Consider the following 24,093-nt stretch of genomic DNA (forward strand, 5'->3'; position numbering starts at 1 on the left):
TACTGTATTTTCCAGTTTTTTGTCATGTATTAAAAGACAGAACCTAGAGATTGACAACACATGTGTGTTCATTATTTTATTATTTCATTTTTACATGTGATACATATATATGTATATTATTGTTCTATAGTTGTAGAATGTGGTGTAATGCCTCTTTCTGTCGATGACCAAGTCTGGCGTGTGATAACCATTACAGTGACATAGGAGAGTGCCTGTGGGGCCACGCCAATTATTGTCCGTGTCTGTGTGTGTTAGTGATATTCAATGGACTCCCGGTGAAACGCATCGTCCTGCCCTCTTTTATATCTCCAAGAAAGAGTGGGGAGTCATGAACCGCTGCAAGGTGACGCGTCCTCCGTCAAAAATCGAAACTTCAACCTAAAAGGAGAAAGAAAGGTTTTTTTCTTAAACACCAGCCATTTAACCATTGGACTCCTCGTCGACTATCACTGGGACCATCTTGCGCAGTAGTATACTACGGGCGGAGTGAGAGAGTGGTAGCGGCGGACACTTCGGGGAATGTCGGCCGGCCGTCAGTCTCTGACATCGGCCTCTCTCGTCTCAAGACAGCGGCGGCGTAACAGCGGGTTGAGTAGCCATCATTTCTAAAAAAAAAAAAAAAAAAAAAAAAAGAACTACTGTTAGCATAAATGCTGTGGCTTCTCTTGTTTCATTTGATCGCTTTTTCCGTGAAACGATGTACATGTTAACTTTCTGTTCCCAAAAGTCTCCGTTAAACAAAGTTTAAAGCCCCGTTAGCTAGCGTCGGTTGACGGCGACGTCAGTGTACCTAGCGCTTAGCATGCTACGTTAGCCGCTAGCTCCAGTCTTCACTTAATGATTACTGGTGGAGGGGGGGGGGTGACACATCACATCACATCATGGGGGTGGGGGGCATGTGACTTCTCATTACCCCCCCAACACGCATACACTTATTGTCCATCGTCATCGTCATTGCACTGGTTTTGTTTGTGCTTTATGCCACATTTCCCTTCCAGATGTGTCAACAACAACTAACGTTACTACTACTAGCTAGGCGGCGAGCTAATGTGAGTGATAATGTGAACGCTTGCAGCTAAACGGCTAACTGAGACCCAGTGACAGGCTATACATGACTAGAGCTGTCACTCCTACCGTACACGCAGTCTAGCAACTCAGCCACAGGGATTCAACGACCATGCACTTTCCGCCGCATGACATGACATGCAACTGTTGTTATTACCTGTGAATTATGATTTACGCGACTGCGCTTGTCTTCCCTCTCTGTCTCTCTTTTCTCTTTCATCTGTGCTCCTTCCAGCAATACTATTTTATATATTATTAATATTCCCAGTAGCACATATTGGGAGGCTAGAGTGCATTTACTAACCACATGCCTAACAAAAAGGAAGAGAATATAAAATAGATGTACATTCTCTTGTCATGGACTTCGTGGTTGTGATGGAGTGGACTGGAGGTTGCTCCACGAAGGCTATGCGTCCACTTCAGGTATCGTCACGTTTGAACACTGCTTGTTTTATTCTTTAACATATCAATACTTTTTTACTGCATGTACAACTGAAATACACACACGCTGCTGTGTGCCTGTTGAATATGAGATAGCATAGGGTTTGCTTCAATTTGTTGGTGGGTAGTCTCAATACAACCTCTGTCAATCAATCGTGTGTGTGTGTGTGTGTGTGTGTGTGTGTGTGTGTGTGTGTGTGTGTGTGTGTGTGTGTGTGTGTGTGTGTGTGTGTGTGTGTGTGTGTCAGATCCATCCCAGTCAGCTATATATAGCGCCTAACAGAGTTTGCAACTTGATCCACATTTTCTTTGAGGGCTACAGACTCAAATCTGCTTACATGTAGACCTTTTAGGTTTAATATTGGGAAATATTTTGCAACCTATTAATTTGGGAATGCAGTGTGAATATAAGTAGAATGCTCAAATATACATTTTAATAAATTGTGGTTGATAGTAAGTGTGCTCATTGAATGAACTGGAAAAAGTGTACAAAGGAAATTGGAGTTGAGTCGTTAAACCGACAGTTATTTTCCTAATTTCTAAACAAGCCAAGGCTACAGCCTGCATTTGACTTTGAGAATAGGTTTGAATATTGGAAAATTCAGTGAAGCGTCAAAATAATGACCAGATATAAAAACTAAACAAGTCTAAACATGAAATAATTTGGTATTAAACTGATCCTTAATATTGCTGCCTTAATATTGCACAATAAAAATCAGTGGCTCTTCATGTGGAAACCGTTGGCAATTGCAATTGGCATAGCTGAGGGCATAGCTGAGCATGTGAATATTGCACCAAACTCGAAATGTCTGTTTTGATTATAAATATTTGTATGAATAATTACTTTTTCTATTTGTTAAAATTGTTCCTTTGGCTTTATCTGGGCAAACCGCATTTGTATAAGTCTTGAGGGTTACATGACCTATGTTCAAATATGGGTTCTCACATTAGATGGTATTTTAAGTAATGTGGGTGGCATAATAGGTAAATGTTTTGAAGTTCAGGTGGTGTTGGTGACGTCAGTGGTCAGTAAATGTCAATGGAGTGGTTTGCTCAGCCATGACTAATTTAGCAACACCAATGCAAGGTCGTCTTCCTTTCCATCTGGCTAGTTGGATCTCTGGTACCAACTAGTGCTGTATGATGCGAGACCGTGTCACTCACCGCACCTGTGACACAGACGATTAGAAAAACCAGAGTAACCGCTAAAGGAAACTGCATTCAACCATTTTATTACATCAGCTAGCACACTGAAACTGCTAGGAGAAGCCCATGAAAACATTGAGATTTTTATTTTTATGAATTTGAATGAGAATTATAAGCAATGTCTCTACCTGAAAGTCTCTCTGAGTGAGTTGTGACATATGGCGGTCGACTCCGATGCAAGCAGAGCCCCAAGGTGGTGAACAGCTCGGCAAATGTGTGTCTTATCTGGCCAGGTGATCTGAGAGCAGAGGGGTGAGTTACAGGGAGCTCCGCGAAGGCGAGCTATGAAAGAATAATGTGATATTGAGAACTTTTCCACCATCAGGCTGGATGAGACCGTTCAGTGTGTTGTCACAAACTCCCAGCGAGAACAGTAGTTCCTCTTGAACTGTCGGCCTCGCGCTCTTGGCCTCTGCTGTGTTCTCCCGGGAATGAGAAGTTTTTAAAGATGACACAGGGAGGGGAAATGGAAATTACCTCACAAAATAAAAATTTGTGAGGTGGTTTCCTTGTAAACCAAACAAAATATAAAATCTGAATGAGATTCAACAGCGGTGGTGGGATGTCCTCTCGGTACTTCACCTATCAATTATCAAATCCTGAACGATAAATACACACCAATTGTTAATTCAGTCCCAACCCAAAAACCCTGTTTTACATGCAAATGTATTATTCTTCTCAGAACTATGAATTCCATTGCACTCCATAGATAAAGAAGTAGTCTGATCTCAGTCAGATTATTGAGACACATTGGTGTGTATCTTCTTCTAGCCACTATTACTATTTCGGACAATATCTTTTGCATCATAATTTGCATGATTTGCTTTGTGGCAAGGATTGGGTTCTAAAGTTCTGCCTGAACTTTGACAGGATGTCGCAGAACTAGCTCACCAGAGATGAGCACAACCACAATAGATAATTTAACATAACCTGAAGTGTTGCATCTTTTTTCCCCAATCAACTCTGATTCAGTTATGCAGATTTGGGTTAGGTTTTTAGCAGAAAAGCTATTTAACAGTGATAATGTTGGGAGTACTGAGGTTAAAATCAGAAATTACCCTGGCAAGACAGATGACTCTATCTGAATCAAATCTAGACATAAACCCATTGTTTTCCTCCTTGTAATGGAAGTGGCCTAACCTGCTGCTTAACTATTTACCAGAGCATCAAGTGCTTTTATCTAACCTGCAAAACGGAAGGCTTGAAACAGTGCTTGAAACCACTGTTTCAGTAGAGGTGTGGATAAATCCATCCTAAATGCTATTATACAAAAATACCTTATGCTCCTCATTCCCATCTACGTGAGTGGAAGTGTTCCCGCAAGAATTGGCCTTTGAATTTTTCATAGGCGCTGCAGATAATCAGACAGTAGAGTCTTAACGTGTGTACCCCTGCATGTTGCCAATCGCCAGGTGTGAACCACGGACCCGACGGCCAGACAAGACTGATTGTCAAGACCAGTCTTGTTTACTGCCGAATTCGGCCATGACTTCTCAAGTCGTCAAGTGTGCAGGAGCCATAAGTCCCTCTGCTCCGGTATTACCTCCCATATGCGCCTAGAAAGGGCAACTCTTACTGTAACATACCATTCACATAAAGATCCATACACCTTTCCCATATGAACTGCAATCATCATAATGAAAGTATTGGTGTATGTGGGCCATTATGTTGGCATTTATGCTCATTTTAAGGCCACACTTTATATTTCCCACAATATGTTTTGATTTACTTACAGTTGGTTTATCCATGCATTGAACCTCCTATGCTCTTTTTTTTTTCTTTTACTTTTTTTGTTAAACTGTATTACTTAACATTCATCTCTGATCCATATTCATTGTTTCCTATTTTGTTACGGAAATATTCTTCCCAAGATGAGCTCATTCACGAGTGCAAGATTGGTTGTTTAATTTGAATAAACATATATCTCTTCAGGGGCCAGTCCAATACATAGGGGTGATTTCAAACAGTTCAAGACACTTTATCTAAGAACGTTGGTGACCGGCCTGGATGATTTGCCTTATCTCCCCATCTGCTATGGGAAAAGTGTAGTTTATGAGGGCTTGCCGAGTTTGCGTGCATTAGTTACACTAGTTATCAGTCCTCTTCTGAAGCCGAGATTGATGGTCAGCCATATTACGTATGTTGTGGCACCTTCCAGTCAGCTTGTTTTCAGCAGCGAGGCCCATTCCATGTAGCGACTGCAGATCCCTGCCCCCAGCGACATGATTGGTCCAAATAAATTTGAGGTGAAAAAGGTTTTGAGCTTGTCTACCATCAGACTTCAGATGTTAATCTAACGTCTGATTTGTGAGACTACTTCAAAATTGACTGACATGGGAAACTTTGCTCATTAATGCTACATGTTATTTTGTCCACCCCTGGCTGTAAGCTGTCATTCCCATAAACAATATGCAATTCATCACATCCCTTAAGACTCCTTCTTTCTCCACCAACAGAAACCGGTTCAACAACATTTTCCCGCCATAAACACATTCCGTCAACTGTCACAACCTTGGAAACAACATTCATCCAATGGCCACACATAAGCAGCCCTGATACTTTCCATTTTGTATGGCACTGAACTTGACTGTGTGTGTGTATGTATGTACGTATGTACGGACAGACCTATATTATCTGGTGGAAGTTTGACTCGGCTCCTTTTAGTGTTGTTTGGTTATTTAACGCGGCGTCCAGGCTGGTGTTTGCTAAACACAAGTGTGTGCTGGAGAGTACAGGCAGTCTCTTCTCTCGCTGCCAGTCAGGGGTGTGTGAGCGCTGAGCGTTAAACAGAATGCCCTCTGTCCCTCCCGCCTACATAGGTTTTTTGTATTTCTTCCAGCTCTGTGTCGTACGGCCTCCCTTCTGTCTGCAGCTCGGTCTTTTCTGCATTGCTCCAGTTGGCGCACTTCCCAGAATGCGTCGGAAAGGATACGACCCTCGACCTTTGACCCGCTGTACGGAATGAGCCTAGCGCTTCCTCCCGGTCCGCGGTGGGCCCAGTTACCGATGTGACCATCAAACGTAGGCCACACGCCCTTCATTTCTCCCGCGAGCCTACTCTGATTGGTGGACATTGCCTCAACCCGCCTACTTGGATCGCACACGCACACACACTATATGAGTTTTCTCATATAGAAACATTCGGGTTGAATGATGAGTTATTGCAAAGAGGGCATGAAATATTGCATGGGGTACATAGTAAAAGACTAGGCCTAACGCATTGTTATACTTCAAACCAAATGTTCACATTAGGCTGTCTCTTCAGTTCTCACCAGTTTAAAATGAGATCTTGTTACCAGTTTTGGGTGTTACCAGATTAACTAGGTTTGTTAACAAATAAGGGCCGTACCAGTTTAACCAGAATGGATTATCCAAGAGTTCTCTCTAGTTTGTTGACCAGACCACTTGTTGCAACTTACCAGTTTGGCTTATTAACGGTTTGGCTTATTAACGGTTTCACAAGATAACTTAAGACTAGTTCATCATCATATTGCCTTTGCGTGTTTGTCGCACGTTCATGGGGCCATGTAGTTTATCTGTGTAGACTAAAGCAAGATCTTTATTGAAAGCTTTTGAAGGATGGGTTGTGAATTGGACATAGCGTTGAGGCAGGAAATATGTAAATATTCCTTTAGCGTCGGCATTATTCTACTATTTCAGCTTCTCTCGGTTACACAGCATTGCCAAGCCTATATTTACCTAGCTCCATGGCATGTTTTGTTGCCGCAGCAACCTGCCTCCCCTCACGGCCTCATGTCCCTCCAATGAGGTGATTTCTTGGCTGTCACCTGTGGGCTGTCCCACAATGCACAGCAATTTAACCTCGGCTTGTAGTCGTTCAGCACAGGAGCTGCTGGCACACAGAACTGAAGTTATGCAAATCACCTCTGGAAAAACACATCACTGATGGGCTGCGTCTTTTCTTCAAGGAACCAAAACTAGGAGAGCAGCCCCCTGCTGAGAACTCATCTAATGCTGAACAATGTGAGCATGTAGCGCCTGTGCCGAAGCTGATGCTGATGGTGTCTGGGGTATTCTGCTCAGCTTAATGCTGTGATTTGTTTTCTGACCCTGTACGGCAGATTTTCTTGTTATCCTTCCTGCCTGATGCATCACCACGACAACAGGCTGCAGGAAAATAAACTGCATGCTGGGAGAGAAGAACAAAGGTGCGAGTGAAAAAGGGAGCGTGTAAAGATTGCCCTGGCGGGGAGTGGGAGAGGTGTGAAGTAGGTTTTATGAGAGCAGACCGGCTGGTTCAACGGTCGCGCTGTGAGGAGATACTTTGAAAAGACTCATTAAGGTTTCCTTTCTTACATCTGAGGGGGAGCGAGGGCTTATCTCTCGCTATGCTCCTCAATGCCAGAGAGACACTCTGCAGCCATGCCAGCTATCTCCACTATCCCTGCTCTGTTTGGATTAGTACAAGGAATAACAAGATGTCCTTCACACAAACTGCACATTCATCACATTTGTTAGCGTTGATGAGACACAAATACGGATAGTGAAACCTTTGCCACACACCGGCGGCACGCTAAAAGCAAATCACGTAAATAACCTTGGATGAATCCCCCTGCTGATGCGTTTCAACCATCTTTTATATTAACGTTGACCTCTGAAAAGTCAGGTCACTGAGCAATAAGTCCTGTATAGGCATTGATTTACCTCTACACGGTGACGTTTATATATTCAGCCGAAACCTCAATCTGAACAATTGTGCCCTATAGAAACCGTCTGGGTTGGAGTGGCTGCTATTACGTATAAAGGCATGTTTTTCTGTAGACCTGCGGTGTGTTTTCCTCCTTCCCTTGAGAGCATTATTTTCTGTATCAATAAGCATCAGTCCATTTTAGTCATCCTCTTCTGAACATAATAGCTTTTCATCTCCGAGCTATCAGACTCGCTCCCGCTGCTAAAGCCTTAATATTAATAACTAGGTCTGTCTTCCTGGAGACTGTACTATTTATTCATGTTTATGTTTTAAATATTCCACTCGCTATGGAATTTGCAACTTCTTTACGGAATCTTAATTCTGTTCTGTTCTCCACATTTCCCATATCAGAGGAATGTGTGGGTCTGATCATTTAAGTATTTCCTTCTTAGCTACTTATTCAATTTTATTCCCCTCTGATCCAATCATCATTAACTATGCTATAACGTGTCTTTTTTTTCCGTGGGGGTTCTCTCCACCACTTGTAACAAGACCCAAAAATGTTCTTGTTTCACTGTTCTGCCGATTATATAGTGTTTGTATATTCCTGTTGCTTACAGTGACCAGGCTGCCATAGTGTAGTTCTTAACATCTCAAATCATCTTCTGGACTAACCCTGAATTCATCTTAATATTGCAACAAAAGATAAATTCTAATCCTTCCCGCATAATAGTCCCGTCATAGCGTGTCTTTGAATCTTTGGGCTCTTGACCTCTTTGAGCAGACCTTGATTCTTTAGCCCAATGAACAAATCCTTGTGCAATGCTATTTTCAGTATTTGGAAAATATAGCCAAAGTTAGGTTCTTCTGCCTTGGCCACAGATTTAAAGAAAGTCACACAGACCTTTTTATCTCTGTTGGCCTTGACAGCCTTTTACTCCCTGACCTAGCTCGTTCGAAAACTGATCCACCACTGATGGTTAGCCGAAGCATGGCTGATTGCCTCAAACCACTACTGGTCCCTTCACCCGGGAAATTAAACTCCTGTTAGTTTGAATCTCCCTTTAACCCGGATGCCTGTTGCTTTTAGGATTGATTCTTTTTTTTGCTCTTACACTTCTTTTGAACCACTTTTTAAGTTCAGGCAGGAGCTCCTCTACAGGTTCCGCATGAGGCAGGTTATGCAGGCTAAGTAAGATCCTATGGCACCGCTGGCTGTTCCAAGGTCTCGGCCATAAAAAACTGAAGGAGACAGCGTTTTATGTTTTAATGCTCCCTCACTGTCTGCTACAGGAGGCCCTGCTCGCACAGCCGGGTCCCTTCGACACATTTTCTCAGACACATCTTTACAGAAGAGCTTTGGATCTATGAAGATCTGTGATCGTCCCCATTTATGTTACTCTTGATTTCATTATACCCTGAATCCATTCCTTTTTGGTTCTTGTTATGCCTATTGTATCATTGTGATCATTTCGGATGTTGAATGTAAGGCACCTTGTTAGACTGATTGGCATTAGTCGCTTGGATCTTTCTCTACGCTTCATGTATAGAAATAGCTCCATGTGCTGTGTTTAAAGTGCAAAAATGATGAGTACTGTTCTCTGTGTGCGTGTGTGTGTGTTTGGTTTTTGTGACATGCTCCCGCAAAACAGGTGATTGGATAACTTGTATGCCAACTGGCTTATTAGACGAAGGAGGATTGTTTTCCTTGCGGTAAACAGCTTGATTTTGACGGTTGGTTCGTCTGCACACGTTCCTTGGAATTTCACTTCTCCCTTTTGTAGGGGGACATGGATGTGAGAGAGACCAGAGTGGGTTGTCCATCTCCTGTGTAATTTAACCAGCCTCTATCCCTGGTTCTCCCTCTATTGTGGGGACATGGATGTGATGGAGAGCCCAGGGTTGGTTGTCCATCTTTGGGCGCCGGGCAAAGCCTCTATCCCTGGTTCTCCCTTGGTCGGCTCTGTTCTCAGCCTGCCTGCCAGTATGATTCTATATCAGACGGTCCTGCAACCCTTTGTATATGTTTCTACATGTAAAAATACACAAGTCGCTTCAACTGAGCAACATCGGCCACTTCCTCCTTGTGGTGCATGAGGGGACATTTACATTCGGCAGGATCACTGTTACCATCGATCCGACCAGGAAGTCGGTGCCCTGGGTCCTACAAGGACACCACTCCCTTTAGTCCTCCCGCAGCATGGCTGTCTTGACAACAAACATCCACCCTTAGGACTCGCTGTGGCCCCGCCCCCTTACGCCTGTCCACGCCACCGCCGTCTGTTTCAAGTGTTCATCAGTCCAGCCGGTGTCACAAAGTCTTGCTGCGTTTGTAAGCGTGTGTGGGCGGAAGCTGAACTGTGGTTGCACGTGTAGGCTGAGCTGTATGTGTGTGCGTGTATAGGCTGCGCTGCGTGTGTGGGCTTAGCCTTGTGTTTGCATGTTTTTGTGGAGGCTGAGGGTACAGACGGTATGTGTGACTGTGTGAATGCACATGGCTGAGGGGTGTGTGTGTGTGTGTGTGTGTGTGTGTGTGTGTGTGTGTGTGTGTGTGTGTGTGTGTGTGTGTGTGTGTGTGTGTGTGTGTGTGTGTGTGTGTGAGTTTGTGTGTCGTATGCTGAGGTGTGTCCGGTGTCCTCCTCTTTCCTGTCCAGCATGTCTCTATACAGCCCAGCGCTCTGCAGGTCGCTATTAATATCTCCCTGCCATCTATAAATACAGCGTACTATGTGACCCACTGGGACAGAATAGCACCGCATTCTCCAAACTGTAGACACACACACGCACGCACACACACACACACACACTGCTATAATGCTCTCCTATCTGACCTACATGTTACTCGCGATGCCCTTGTCCATCAGAATGTGTTGAATCCTGAAATCCGTTCCTTGATTTTCATCTTTCTTATTTTGTTTGTCGACTGTGGCTCTAGGGACCCTAAAATGTATTTAACAAATCATTTTTTAAATGAGTCTCTTTTAAAACTGGGTGGGAGGTAATTGGATGAACTGGTAGCACTCTTCAGAACCGTCCGGGCTGATTGAGAACAGGGATGCTTGTTTCCACGGATACTCAGAAATACAAGGGCTCCTTGTGCAGCATCTTGAGCTGTGTGTGTGTGTGTGTGTGTGTGTGTGTGTGTGTGTGTGTGTGTGTGTGTGTGTGTGTGTGTGTGTGTGTGTGTGTGTGTGTGTGTGTGTGTGTGTGTGTGTGTGTCCGGCATTTACAACAGTGTGGATGTGGTAAAGTAAACGCCATGTGCTCTGCATTTCTAAATAATTTAATAATTTCTCGGGCGTAGAGAGCTGTGGGAACAGATGTCAACCAGATTTAACTCTAAAAGACTTCTCCGAGAGCTCCTTGAAAGGGTCAATCATCATGTTGTTGAGGTAAAACCCATAACTAATATTACAATGAAGAACTGGCTGGTCTCCTCTGTCTAGTAAAGCTTTCCGTAACATACGGCGTAGTGAAGCCCTGCACTGTGTGCATGTCTTGTAATATCTGTATGAACTATAAATGTTAGTTTTATTTTCAAGTTCATCTGTGTCTTACACCTTGGAATAAAGTCTTTCCACTGAGAGAATTTTGGACAAAGGCGTGATTGTGCCTGATGCCTCTCTCGTAAGTTGGGACATGGATTTGCTCTAATAACTTCAGGTTGGATTTTTAGCTCGGAAAAAGGACTGAAAACTGTTGAACTGGCAGTAGCGCATGAGTTTAGCATGTCTAGCTATTGGGAGGCTGCTGGTTTGATTTCCTGCCAAAGAAAGTTGTCCCCGAGCAAACGTCTTATGTGTGAGTGTGTTCACACTTTAAGTGGCTAGCAAGGCACTGTATCTGTATATAGTGTATGTGTCACTTCAGTACAACTTCTTACTCTTTTGCTTTTCTTCTAAAATCAGCTGACAGAATCTGTGTGACTCACCCTGAAAGAAGCCCACAAAAAGTTACGTTCTTAATTTGAGTGTATGACATTGTATTCAGCTCTCTTCCGCTATCTCGATTAGTAACTTTCTAAACAGCCTCATCTTATTCATCTTAATACTAAACTGTGAGCTTAAAGGAGTACCTGGTCCCTGCTATTTTGGGTATAGGGGACTAATGCAGGCAAAATAAATGTAAATTTGTCCAGTATTGTTTAGTGAGAACAATGTAGTTGTAATTCGCAAAAACGGACTGCATTGTAATCCTTTGGGGCAATAGTGCAGCGTCAATGTACGTCCTCTAAAAGTGCTTGTTTTTACCACTGACAGGCTCAAATCATATTCTAACATTATGTAAAGGATCCCTACAGAGAAACACAAATTGTCCTTTACCTTTCGTTAGATCCTGTCTGTTTTGTTATTGTGTCCCGCCAAGTCTCTCCAAAGGAGAAGTCGATAGTAGATTAGTGTAGATCGGTGATATGGATATGAGCCTGTACAGTCACACACACTTTTGATATATCTACCAGCTAAATATTCCACATAATGGAAGAATGCTTCACATTGAACAGAACTAGTTCTAGAGTGAAATACAAACTAAATCAATATAAAAGGGTATCATCTTCATCTTACTACTATTTATGCTCCAGAGTAAGGAGTACGCTCCAAAATTGGCCATTTGATTCACTTTAGGTCCATGATTTGTTTGAATGTTGCTGTGATATTGTGTTCATTGAAGGACAGAATGAGCAATAAGTTGCATTCACCTGATTGGCTCAGTCCTAATGAACGAATGAACAGGTATTAAGGACCACAATTCATGCTGGTGATTTTGGATTTGTCAATTTGATGTTTCTTATGACCCAATAGAATGGTGCCTTCCATGATGTGACTACTATTACACTGCATTGGCTTAGCCACTGCATTGGAGATGGGTACAACAAATTGGGCTGAGCGGGAAGCAAAAACATGGACCGCATTTAACCTTTCTGGCGTGAGATTTGTTCACTATTAAGTCAGGGTATACTCTGAGCCGAGCTTGTCATTTCCTACTGATGATACGGACAGTAGTTGTAGGAACGTTACAGAAAATAATGGATTTCAGAGAGTACCTCAAAGCCAAGTGCATCCTATCTGCACAACCTCACCAGTGGGCTGCTAGCATCTTTAGCCAGGGAGAAAGACCACAGAAGTTAATGAGAAGAAGCATAGCCCTGTTCTTCCCAGATGGAGGCAAAAAGGTTTCTGTGATATGATGCTAAACTCATTAACTGTTTATGACAAACTAATGACTTGGCCTACAGGAAAACATGTAATCAAATAAATCGACAGATAATACAAAAGATAGTCCCCTGTAGAAAACACTTGCGTTCAGTGGAATTGCAATCATCATTTTACTCATTTATTTTAATCTACGATGTAAATGTCACTACCATTAAGCAGTAATGGATGATCAGACCAAAATGTCCGTTAGTGCTCGTAGACCTCTCCCAATAATAATAAGTGTCTCTGATGCTGTTTGGTTCAGGAATAAAACCGCAAAGGTCGTTTGTGCAACGCGTTGTCTTTAAGAAGATGGCGGTGTGGTTACTTCATTCTTGGTGAGTCCAGTCCATGTGTGTTCTCTAATGAACAAATGTTCATTAACCCATCCACTATAGGCTAAGTTGACCAATACACAGCCCTTACATAAATACATCACTGCATACATACAACCTGGACACAGGTGAGTCTAGAAGCTAACCACAGATAGCCCTTGACCAATGAAAAAATATCCTGGATATATATATAAATATAAATGGAACCAATATACTCTTGATACATTCATACTCCACCCATTTTAACACGTCAACTTAAGTTGCGATTAAGTTAAGTTGGATGCGACGGCTACGATTGGCTAAGCCACCATCCAATGCGTCCTCCTATTAATAGGTTCGGCATGCAAACTTGTGGGATCCTAATCCCTCCCTTATGTTGCTTTGTTTTGGCACGGTGCTCCAGTAGTCCAGTATTACATCATAGAAAAACACCAGGTCAGAGCCCGTAGTGAGAGAACAGCCCGTAGCATAAAGCCTCTGCCGAAACCAAGCACGGACATGTTGGTAGAACATGAGGCCTTGGTGGACGACAGGAGCAGAGATGCAGCCTGAGTGGATTGCGCCCTGCCACAGTATATGTGTTGTTTTAGATTTACTTTGAGCTGTTTATGGTGTACTACCAACAAGCTACAAAATAAATTACTGCACAACCTAGGAACAATTGCATTAAACGCATTCGCGCTTTTTAATGCGTGTTCACAAGTCTGATGAACTTTACTGGGGCAGGATAGAGTATTGATTTGATGTTTTTCTCCCAGCTGAAAGGTTCTGAGTTTGAACCCCAATGTCCACAGTCTATGTGTGTGCATCCCATGGCAAGAAGACTTGGGCCTACCTGAGCTCCGCCTGGCCAGCGGTTGTTTTTTGACAGTCTGGGTGTTAAGATTCTTGGACTCATAGTAATCCATTGGTTTGTAATGTCTACTGTAGAGTCAACCTAAACATGAGTACAATATGCTTCATCATTCTTCCTATTGGTGGGGTTTCAGTTCATGGTTTTCGGAATTGTGTGATCAAATGCTCGGTTCCTTGTCCATGCCCTAACAGGATTGTGTGCCTTAAAGAGTATATATTGTACTTTAATTATACTTTTATCTTTTCATTCTTTACATCATATCAAAAATGAGAAGTAAACATAACACAAAATAAACCAATAGGCATTTAAAGTGCAATAATCATATGTTTGTAAATCCTGCTCCTTCAACCCTGGAAAATGGCTGTGAATGCTATCAACGCCCCAAGCCTTTAGAGACTTCCTTGTATCGATCTGAGTTGGTTGAAAAATGTTGGCTGTAGAGAGAGCGAGTAAATTAGTAAGTGGGTGTTTAGGTTCAGCCCCCACCAACTTTGCACCCCTCAAGTCGTCACATATCGGATGGCGTTGCCATAATGGCTCAACCTGTTTGACGTGCTCAAGCTTGCAAGGTAATGCAAGTCGAGAATGGGCGGTGATTTATATCGCTTTTGGTGCCATTGCATTTTGTCGTTTACCGGATTTGAATGAGGTGAGGTGATATAACAACTGCTCTCTCTCTCTCCGCCTGCCATTCTCTGCCATACCCCAGTTAGTTTAATAAAGTTTAACTTATAATCAAACTGACCAGAGATCAGTCGGTGCCGCAATCACTGACGTAATCAATGGTCGTCGTTGTAACTGTTCTGTGTAGAAGTATTATAAGTCTCACTGATATAAAGGGTCACTGTTTTTAATGATTATATGTCATTATATGTCATTCCCTTGAGCCGGGCTGTGACATATGTGACTCCCAAAGGGGCTCAAATCAGGCATCTCTCTTTCTATGCCGTCCTGTATTTCAATCTGTCCCGAACTCTGTGTTTTCCAGTATGATATGTTATTTTCCATCATCCCTGCTTCCTGTGCTAGTCTATCTAGTATATTCATTCAGTTCTTTTGTTCACTTTGAGTGAACAATGTAAATGTGTGAAAAGAACCAGATTAATACATTTCTTTGGTGTAACTCAGTCTTCTCCACCTTGTGTTGCGAGAGTCGAACGAATGTAGTCTCACAAAGGTGAATTGTTAGAATATCTTTCCATTCAATCATACTCTATAGTATGGAGTCTGTGCAAACACAAGGTCTTCTCACTTGCGATGCGGGAATACTAAGCAATGGTAATCAAGTGGTACCTTGAAAAGCGTTTTATAAATTCAATTTATAATTAATTTTTAGTTGTCCTTTGGCCCTGAATGTTTGAAACCTTTTTATTATTGTGGCATCTGCAATATTTAATATTCAGAGTGGAAAAGTTTAGTAAAGACATATCTTTGCGAACTTCACCCTAGTTAATGTGATTTCTGTCACAAGAATTCAATGTCCCCAAATGACCTAGCATTTGAACACTTTGTCTCTATTCATAAAAGGTTTTCCCCAAAGGACTATCATAAGTTTGATATCAGACCAGCAGTCTTGTTTTTCAAACGATAACAACACCTGTAAAGAGGACAACCCTAACTCACCCAGCTCACTATTTTGTGTATATATACAGTATTACATTGAGTTGCAGAGATTGCTGTGGTTGTGTGCAAAACCTCAACATGACTTCGCTCTGTAATGAACAGCTGCAGTCACCTCATGTGAGGCTTTAATTTAGGTCGAGGGGACATATGTTGGTCTCGTATTCTGGTGTGTTTCGAAGTAACACACAATATAAACGTGACGTAGAACTGAGGAATGGTATCTAGTCACTCATGAGTTCATGGCCACTGTACCCACTGATACTTTTACCTTGAAAGTAGAGCCAACCTCATACTGTTGGTTGGGCTGTTCGGACTAAATGCTTGCTTTGTTCAACAGATGTATGTATGAATAAATGTGCTAACCAGGAGAGTCAGTTTCCATGTAGTTATAAAGGTTTGTTGAATCAGTGAGTTCCTCCTATCATGTCTCTTAGGACTATCATGTCTCAACCCAGCCTCTACTCCTGGTACTATATGTCTCAACCCAAGCCTCTACTTGTAGGTCTTTCTTGTCCAACACTAGCCTCCACTTGTAGGACTATCATATGCAACACTAAACTCTACTCGTAGGACTATCGTGTCTAACGCCAACTTCTACTCGTAGTACTATCATGTCTCAACCCCAGCCTCTAGTCGTAGAACTATCATGTCTCTACCCTGGCCTCTTTTCAAAGTCATCTCATTTCCTAACCCTATTCTCGTAGGACTATCATGTGTCAACCCTAGCCTCTACTCGTAGGACTATCGGGTCTTAACACCCACCTCTTCTCTTACAACTATAAGGCTCCAACCCTGGCCTCTGCTTGTAGCTCTCACACAGCCCTACATTGTGAGTAGATTCCACACAAACACACACACACACAGCCTCCTCCCCCAACATTGTTTTGCTGAGATCTAAGTGAACCAGACGGTGTGAGTCCCTCTCCCCACTCGGGTTAATGACTGATTGAGTCCACCGGCGGCGAACAAGGGCTGGCTCTGTGTTGACCTGAGCCGGCATTGGTTAATGACTAATAGAACTAAAGGCATTGTCCCCTTTTTGTCTTTACCAGTACCTGTCCAGGTGAGCAGACTGGATAGTTACCCCCACATCCCCTCCACCCCCTCCTCCCCCCCGTCAGATTTTTCTCTTTCCCTTCTCTCGTTTCTTTTGTTTACAGCTGTCCTGAAAGACGGGTCCGCCCGTGGTCTGTTGGGTGATGTCATAGTTCTGAGTCATCCCCGGAGACATTGCAGCGGTGTTGAAATGTAGTGGAGAGGTTTGCAGGGAATGTGGAATGCGTAGGTTGAGGTTCACAACAGTTGCCCGACACTTAAGGCGGGGGGTGGCAAAATGGCTGCTCTGACAACGATTGGCCAACTTGTGTTTCGTTGGTCCCCATTCGTACTGCTTTTCACATTGGTGCTTTTTCATATTGTTCATGTTGTTGTTCACCTGTGCTAAGGTGTGGGGAAACAGTTCATGTCGAGACCTGTTAATATATGCAAAATGCTCAACACACACAAACACACATTCACATACACATTCACATAAACACACACACTGTCCCCAGAAGGTATATCTGCTATAGGTCTGAATTATTTAATGACATTTTACGCATGTTTTGAATTCAATGAACACACACTTGTGTCGTGTGTGTGTGTTCATTGTCAACCATAACAACATACAAGTGTGGTTTCAAAACAAGTTAGAGAAAGACTTTACTAGATACATATCCACATTTTTTTACTATTAAGAAAACTTGTTGTTTGGAATGCTGACATGATGTCTTCACTTCTCATTTCCTTGTTCTAAACTGATTAGTTAAAAGGAAGTGGTTTGAGTTTCTGATCTCATTAGAGTGTAAGTGGATGAATAAAATGGACGAATAGATGACAGGACAGCAGTCAGAGAATGCCTCTTCCCGGCCTGCTCATCATATCCACTTTACTGTTAATAATCCTTTCATATCCCTCAACATTCGCAGTACAGGACAAAACAGCTAAAGACTTTTTTGTTGCCGATACTCCCACCTTTTACGTTGAGAGCTGCAGTAGAACGGTAGAATCCTAGGATTTGAAAAGTGATGACACAAACAAAGACAATTTATTCCACAAGCATATTACTACCAACACAATAACTAACATGCTACTAAAATGGAGGCGGGCGTTGCGTTGTGACGTCACGATGTCCAAGCCGGCCCTATTGATTACTGCGGTTATGGGTCATCAAATATTTGGACCATTTTAGCCCAGCTCTGACGATACTAAACCCACTGTCCCAGTGGAAAAGGTCAAAGTTCAGCGCCAGAAGTCTGGGGTTCACAGGCACAGGCAGGTGTGGGTGTTTTGACGAGCGCAGGCCAGCAGCTTTGGACTTGAACCCTGGGTCCTTTGGCCGGGGGGGGTGCCTGTTGTGGCTCCACAGTCCCATGGACAGCCCGACACGATGGTAGCTTAGCATCGAAGCATCTGTGTGCTACAGAATCTCCGCACATTTTGGGAAATGCAGGAGTTAGGCATCGGGTTGCCTGCTCCGAAACATTCTGGTGTGCGCTGCTGTAATAATGGGAAAAGCCGAGGAAATGTGTTTCAACTTAGAATCTGTGTGACGTGTAGGAAATGATTCCTGTGTGTGTGTGTGTGTGTGTGTGTGTGTGTGTGTGTGGAAAGTGAGTGAGGGACTTTACTAAAGTAGGGGCAGGTAGTGTGAGTTTGAGACACACAGTTGTGTGTGTGTGTGTGTGTGTGTGTGTGTCTCACACTCACACACAGGAATGTGTGGTGGAGTTTTTGCGGTTTGCAAACTGTCGGGGAGGGGGTGGTACCCTGCGCAGCGCGGAGAGTCCCTCCCCCTCACTAAACCTTTCTCAGTCTGCCCTCTTTTCCTTAAAGGGGAGGTCACAGCAGTGATCCAGGGTTTGGGCTCTTAAAGGGGTGGTCACAGCAGTGTTCCAGTGTTTGGGCTCTTAAAGGGACGGTAACATCAGTACACCAGTGTGTGGCCTGGCCCTGAAAGGGACAGTAACAACATTAACTCAGTGATTATTTGACCAGGCTCTTAAAGGGATAGCCGGATCTCAGTTCCGCTGCTTATCAACACCCTCATTGGTCATCTAATCGCTGACATAACCCCCTTTCTATTTCTTTTTTAACTTAAAGATTTGACTCTTCAAAGCCTATTCCACAGACACGCACACGCAGGTCACAAAGATAGTGTTGTCAAGGCAGTGCTTGTGTTGTGTTGTTGTGTTGATGTTGTTGTTGCTGTGTTCCCCAGGTCAGCGTGTGGCCAATGAGGATCCCTGTAGACCAGCATGTCCTGCTCTCAGTTCACCCTCTGGGGGAGATGAGGTGAGGTTGCCAGACTTGTGGTTTTTACCCAGGCCCAGACTTTATTTTGTAGTCTTGTGCCACGAGTTTGACTCATTATCTGTAATATTTTGGATATACTAATTGCCCAAATACTGATTTTATTTTCCATCTGGGAGGAAAGAACATCATTACTTACTGAGTCTATCCCGGGGCAGATCAGTCCTGATAGTTGGGGAATTTAACTCCCAGCCGAAAGGTACTGGGTCCGATCTCAAATGTGTGTGGTCTACATGTACATGCCTTGAGCAGGATGCCCGAACCCCTGCCTTCTCCTTAATGACATGTATTTTAATTTATTCTTTCACATTGGAAGAAAGCCTCTGCTCAATATCTTAAGGGTAAAAGCGGGAGTCCTTATTTTTCTGGGAAATAACACAAATTGAATAAACAAATGATTGAATTTATCTTTATCTTGTTTTTTTCTTCTCAGTGTTGCTCGCAAGCGAGTCCAGAGCCACTCAGGCGCAGCTTAACCACCAGCCAATCAGATGCATCCGGACAATAAACTGGCCAATCATGGCAAGCAAGTGACCGGTGACAGCCGATCCCAACTAGCCAATGTAAATCAGCAGAGTCAGCAGAAGGCGGGAGCTGTGGCCCACTGTCAGAGTCCAAAGGGGGTTGGCGTCGGGGGCCATGCAGTCAAGACCAATCAGATGGCTCCGGCGAACCCTGGGCTGAAGGCCGCCAGCCAATCGGCGAGCGGCGTGGGAGCCATGCTGAAAACCAAATCGAAGCGGGAGAGGAGCGTCTCCGTCGACTCTGTGGAGCCCAGAGATGCCCTCGCCTCGGCTCTGGAGGCAGAGGCCAAAGCAGGTGAGCCGGACAGACACACAGGCGGGCAGACACACAGGCGGGCAGACAAACACACAGACAGGCAGTCACAGATGGGCATACGCATCGACAGAAGAATAAACAGACACACAGATGGACACACAGATGGACGCATAGATAGACAAACAGAAGCATAGAAACAGTTGGATACATAGACAGATGGACACAGACAGACAGACATACATAGACGGCAGACACAGAGACAGACGGACACAGAAAGGCGGACAGACAAATGCAGACGTGCGCATAATGAACGCGGAGGCACACTGAAAGACGCAGATACAGCGACACACAGTCACAGGCAGACAGACGGACCGTGAGAAGATTGTGTGGTGACGTGCGCCTCTGTGCGAGAGTGACTTCCTCCAGCTGCTTATCAGCCCCCATCTCGAGCAGAAAAGCCACAGTAGGTGCTTTCACCACCTCCACCAGGAACCTCCAGTGTATGTGCTCCTGACCTTTCTCTCGCTCTTCTGGATTCCCCCTCCGGCACTCTGAGCACTGTTGCACGCTGGTGTTTTTTTTTTTTTATCTTTTACCATGCGTGACATTTGTCAAAATACCCCCCACTCCCTAACAAATGCTGAGTTATTTGAGGAGCTCGGGGTTTAGAGGCTGTGTAGATTTGGGTTGTTTTCTGTGAAGTTGTTTTCCTCATCCCCAGTGAGACCAGGAGATGGGGTTAGGGTTGGATCAGCTGAGGATTCTTCACAAAATGATTCAGCGGCTGTGTTATTCCATTTAAAACGTTAAAATAAAAGACTTAGAAAGTGTCAAAAGCAGCGGTGGAGAGATAGCTCCTTAAACTAGAATTAGATCTGTTTTGATTCTCCTCTCGTACGGAAGTGGGTGTTCTGCTAGAGCCCGCTCACGGGAGACCCCTGTAATGTGATTTTTATAAAGCAACATCCTGCTTCAGCCTGCTGTGTGTGTGTGTGTGTGTGTGTACGCAAGCACATGCACATACACACCCACACCCACAGATACGCGTGCACACATTCACACGCATACACGCGTGTGCACATCCATAAACATACAGTCACTCTAGTTACTTAACATACAGGGTGGGGGAGAAGTATGGTTCTGACACAAGAGAATGAAAGCTTTTTGTAGATCCTCCCCTGGCACCATTTTCTCTCTCTCTCTCTGTCTCTCTCCTCCTGTGATCTTAAAACGAAAACAAAGCACATTCAAATTCACCGCACCAGGGCGTGCTGTTTGAAGTGTGCCGCTGCCACACCTGTGACCAGCCAATCACAGGGGGTAGCCCTCCAGTAAAGTTCTAGAATGCTGTGTCACCCACCAATCACGGCAGGTCGCCCTCCAGTAGAGTTCTAGAATGCTGTGTCTCCGACCAATCACAGCAGGGCGTCCTCCAGTAGAGTTCTAGAAGGCTGTGTCTCCGACTAATCACAGCAGGGCGTTCTCCAGTAGAGTTCTAGAAGGCTGTGTCACCGACCAATCACAGCAGGGCGTCCTCCAGTAGAGTTCTAGAAGGCTGTGTCACCGACCAATCACAGCAGGGCGTCCTCCAGTAGAGTTCTAGAAGGCTGTGTCACCGACCAATCACAGGAGTTGGGTCGCCTGGTGGAGTTCTGGAAGGCTGTCTCACAGACGAGTGACAGGAGGTCACCCTCCAGTAGAGCTCTAGAAAGCTGTCTCGCTCAGTGTCTCAGCGGCGGGAAAACTACTGTTTTCACACCGCTAAAGGTCAGCTATATATCTCCCTGGTCTTTGAGACGGCCTGTCGTCACTACGAAATACCATCCGGAAGCGCACTGCGCTCTGCTAAAGGCTGGACCCCACACTGAGTAAAGCGGCTGCGTTAATGTCGGACCTTCACAAGCAGCACATTTCTCTGTTCTCCTGACTTGAGTGTCTCCCTCTGCCAGCACAACCCCCCCCCTAACCCCCCCGAGAGCTGCCAGACATCAGTGTTGACAGAATGACTGAATTAATATAGGTCTGCGCAGGTAAGTGTTGGGGATACTGGTCGGTAGAATCAAGACCAGTCAATACTTGTTAGGCTCTGAGTTGCTATACGTTTAAATGAAAGGATAGAGGATTGGATGGATGGATTTAGTTTTTATATAACTATTCTGAATAATTTTTCCATTCTGGTTGAATTCTGCAGCTTGTTGTATGTTTGTTTATCATTTATTTCTGATCTAACTGTATAATTTGAGCCACTGGTCAGCTCACTGTGTGTGTGTGTGTGTGTGTGTGCGTGCGTGTGCCGTCCTTCACCTGTGCAGAGGGTGTGATGCGTAGCAAGCGGCGCTGCGTGCTGGAGAGGAAACAGCCGTACAGCGGGGATGAATGGTGCTCCGGCCCCGACACCGAGGAGGACGAGGACAAGCCACGCGCCGCCGCCCCCCCCCACCGTGAGTACAGCGCCAACACAATGCCCTCCCCCCCCCCACCTCCGTCCGACCGCCACAGCACCAGCTAACCCCACCCTCGCCCCCGCCTCACGGCAGTGCAGGGCCCCACCACAACAGCAGGAAAAGGTGCAAGAAAGGGGGGCCTTTATCCCGTCTGTTGGATGGATGAAGGGAATAGGTGGTCTTCAGCTGTTGTTTTTGTCCTGTACCGCGAAGGCAGAGGGATTTGTGCCTGGGATATTTTTGCCCTTTTCTAAAGGACTTTGTGTGGTGTATGGTACTGGGTGCACTTTGTGTTGTGCGTCGGCCTCATTGTCAAATTTTCTGTCCGACTATGGCACTTGTGACTCAGTTATGACAATGACGCCTGTGACAATTTTCTGAACAGATCAGACAATAAGACGATATCTTATCTGAACGCCCCCCCCACTGTCCATGTTACACAAATGCTCGTTTGACCTCCCCCTCCCTGTGGGTTTGAACAGTTTTCGCCAGAACACACCCAGAATCCTTTGCTTTACATTCCAGTGTTGTTGCTATGGAGAGGACCGGTTTAGGCTAGAAATCGCTATCATTACGTGTTTTTATTTTTTTCCCCTCGTGTCATTGACAAACATCAGTACAGAGCATGTGACTCTCCCCCCTCCCCAGCTAAGCCTCTATTTTGTGGTGTTTGGCTCCACCTAGTGGTCAGACGGCTAACCTGAAGAATTATGTCTGAGTTCCAGACATCTTTATATATATTATATTATAATGATCTTTCGCAACTTCGCTAGATTTCAGTTCATCAGCAACTTTTTTCCCCCTATGTTCATTCTACAATAAATGTAGTCAATTTAAATATCCAAACACACTCTTGCTTTCTGTCTTTTTCTTTCCCTCTGTCTATCTATCTGTCTCGGCCCCTCTCAATTTCAACCTCTCTGTCTTCCTCCCTCTCTGTTTCTCTCCCTCTGTCTTCCTCCCTGTCTGTTTCTCTCCCTCTGTCTCCCTCACTCTCTGCCTCCGTCTCCCTCCCTCTCTGTTCCCTCTGTTTCTCTCCCTCTGTCTCTCTCCCACTGACTCTTTGTATCCGCTCTCTCTGTCTCTGTCTCTCTCTCTCAGGGGATCGAGGGGGTCCTGGTCCCGGATCTCTCCAGGGCCTCGTTGGGCGTCCCTCTGGGGGCTCGGGGTCAGACCCCGGGGGGCCGGCGCTCCGGCGTGGAGGGGCCACTGGGCCTAAAACAGAGCCTTCCCTGCCTTCCTCCCAGCAGGTTGTGTACGTCTTCACGACCAACCTGGCCAACAGGTAAAGCGCCTCATGTACTGTTGCCAACTATTACCGGAGCCTGCGTACTGACACTTAATGCCACATATACATTAACGTATCTTAAAGGGGAGTTAACCGCCAAATCCTTTTTGCTGTAGAAACTGATCCTGTTCGGGTCTGACAAAGTGTGAATAAAATATCTTAAAGTCATCAAACGGGAAATTCTCTGGAAAATGCAGTCTGCTAATTCCGGTTAAATACACTTAGTTTGTGGACATCGTATGTGGGGATGTCACTCAAAACCATTGAAAATGCCCCATGGAGACTTTTTTTCATCAAAGACGGAGGCTGCTTGAAGAATAATATCCTCACAGAAACCTGTTCTCTATATCTTTTGACGTTACCAAATTCATTGTGCAAATTCATTTCTATTTTGGATTTTCTTTGAGGTGGCTGACAGACTATGTTTTTTTGCCGTTGATGGGATTTTGGTGTATCTTTTGAAATGTGTGTATCATAACGCTAAATGATGAGCACATGATTTGAGTGTGATATGTAGTAAATCCATTGTTCTGCTTTGACTTTTTTTATAATAAAGTCTTCATCACATATTTATATCCCAATAAACAATCTAATGCAATGTTTATGGACTGCAGCTGGGTCTCCATCTTGGCCCAGGCTCCTCTAAATTACTTTGTGCTTTGTTCCTATTTAGTTAGGGCTGGTAATATAACCGTTTAAGTATGCAATATTCATGTTTGTGTGCTTTTTTGTGTGTGTGTGTGTATTTATAGTGCTGCCGAAGCAGTACTGAACGGACACTCTGGATCCATCCTTCAGTTTCACCAGCAACAAGTTCCACGCAGCAAGCTTGAACAGGTCAGTAGACATAGGAGGAGGATG

The 24,093-nt window shown here is 44.4% G+C and overlaps 1 protein-coding gene across 2 annotated transcripts in view; it reads left to right on the forward strand.

Moving 5' to 3' along the window:
* The first annotated feature begins 222 nt into the window (after positions 1–222).
* The window catches only part of bcl9l (bcl9 like), a 29,552-nt gene continuing 5,681 nt past the window's right edge, over positions 223–24,093 (forward strand). The window contains exons 1-6 of one of the 2 annotated variants that reach the window (XM_079732081.1): positions 223–587; positions 18,629–18,702; positions 19,154–19,539; positions 21,813–21,941; positions 23,046–23,229; positions 23,985–24,069. In XM_079732081.1, the coding sequence (XP_079588207.1) occupies positions 19,212–19,539; positions 21,813–21,941; positions 23,046–23,229; positions 23,985–24,069 (726 nt within the window). In that variant the 5' untranslated portion in view covers positions 223–587; positions 18,629–18,702; positions 19,154–19,211. Of the gene's footprint in view, positions 588–904; positions 1,489–18,628; positions 18,703–19,153; positions 19,540–21,812; positions 21,942–23,045; positions 23,230–23,984; positions 24,070–24,093 lie in introns of those variants that run through there. The other variant, XM_079732082.1, reaches the window with a different exon arrangement.

This window comes from Pollachius pollachius (genome assembly GCF_949987615.1).
Source record: "Pollachius pollachius genome assembly, chromosome: 3".
NCBI lineage: Eukaryota > Metazoa > Chordata > Actinopteri > Gadiformes > Gadidae > Pollachius > Pollachius pollachius.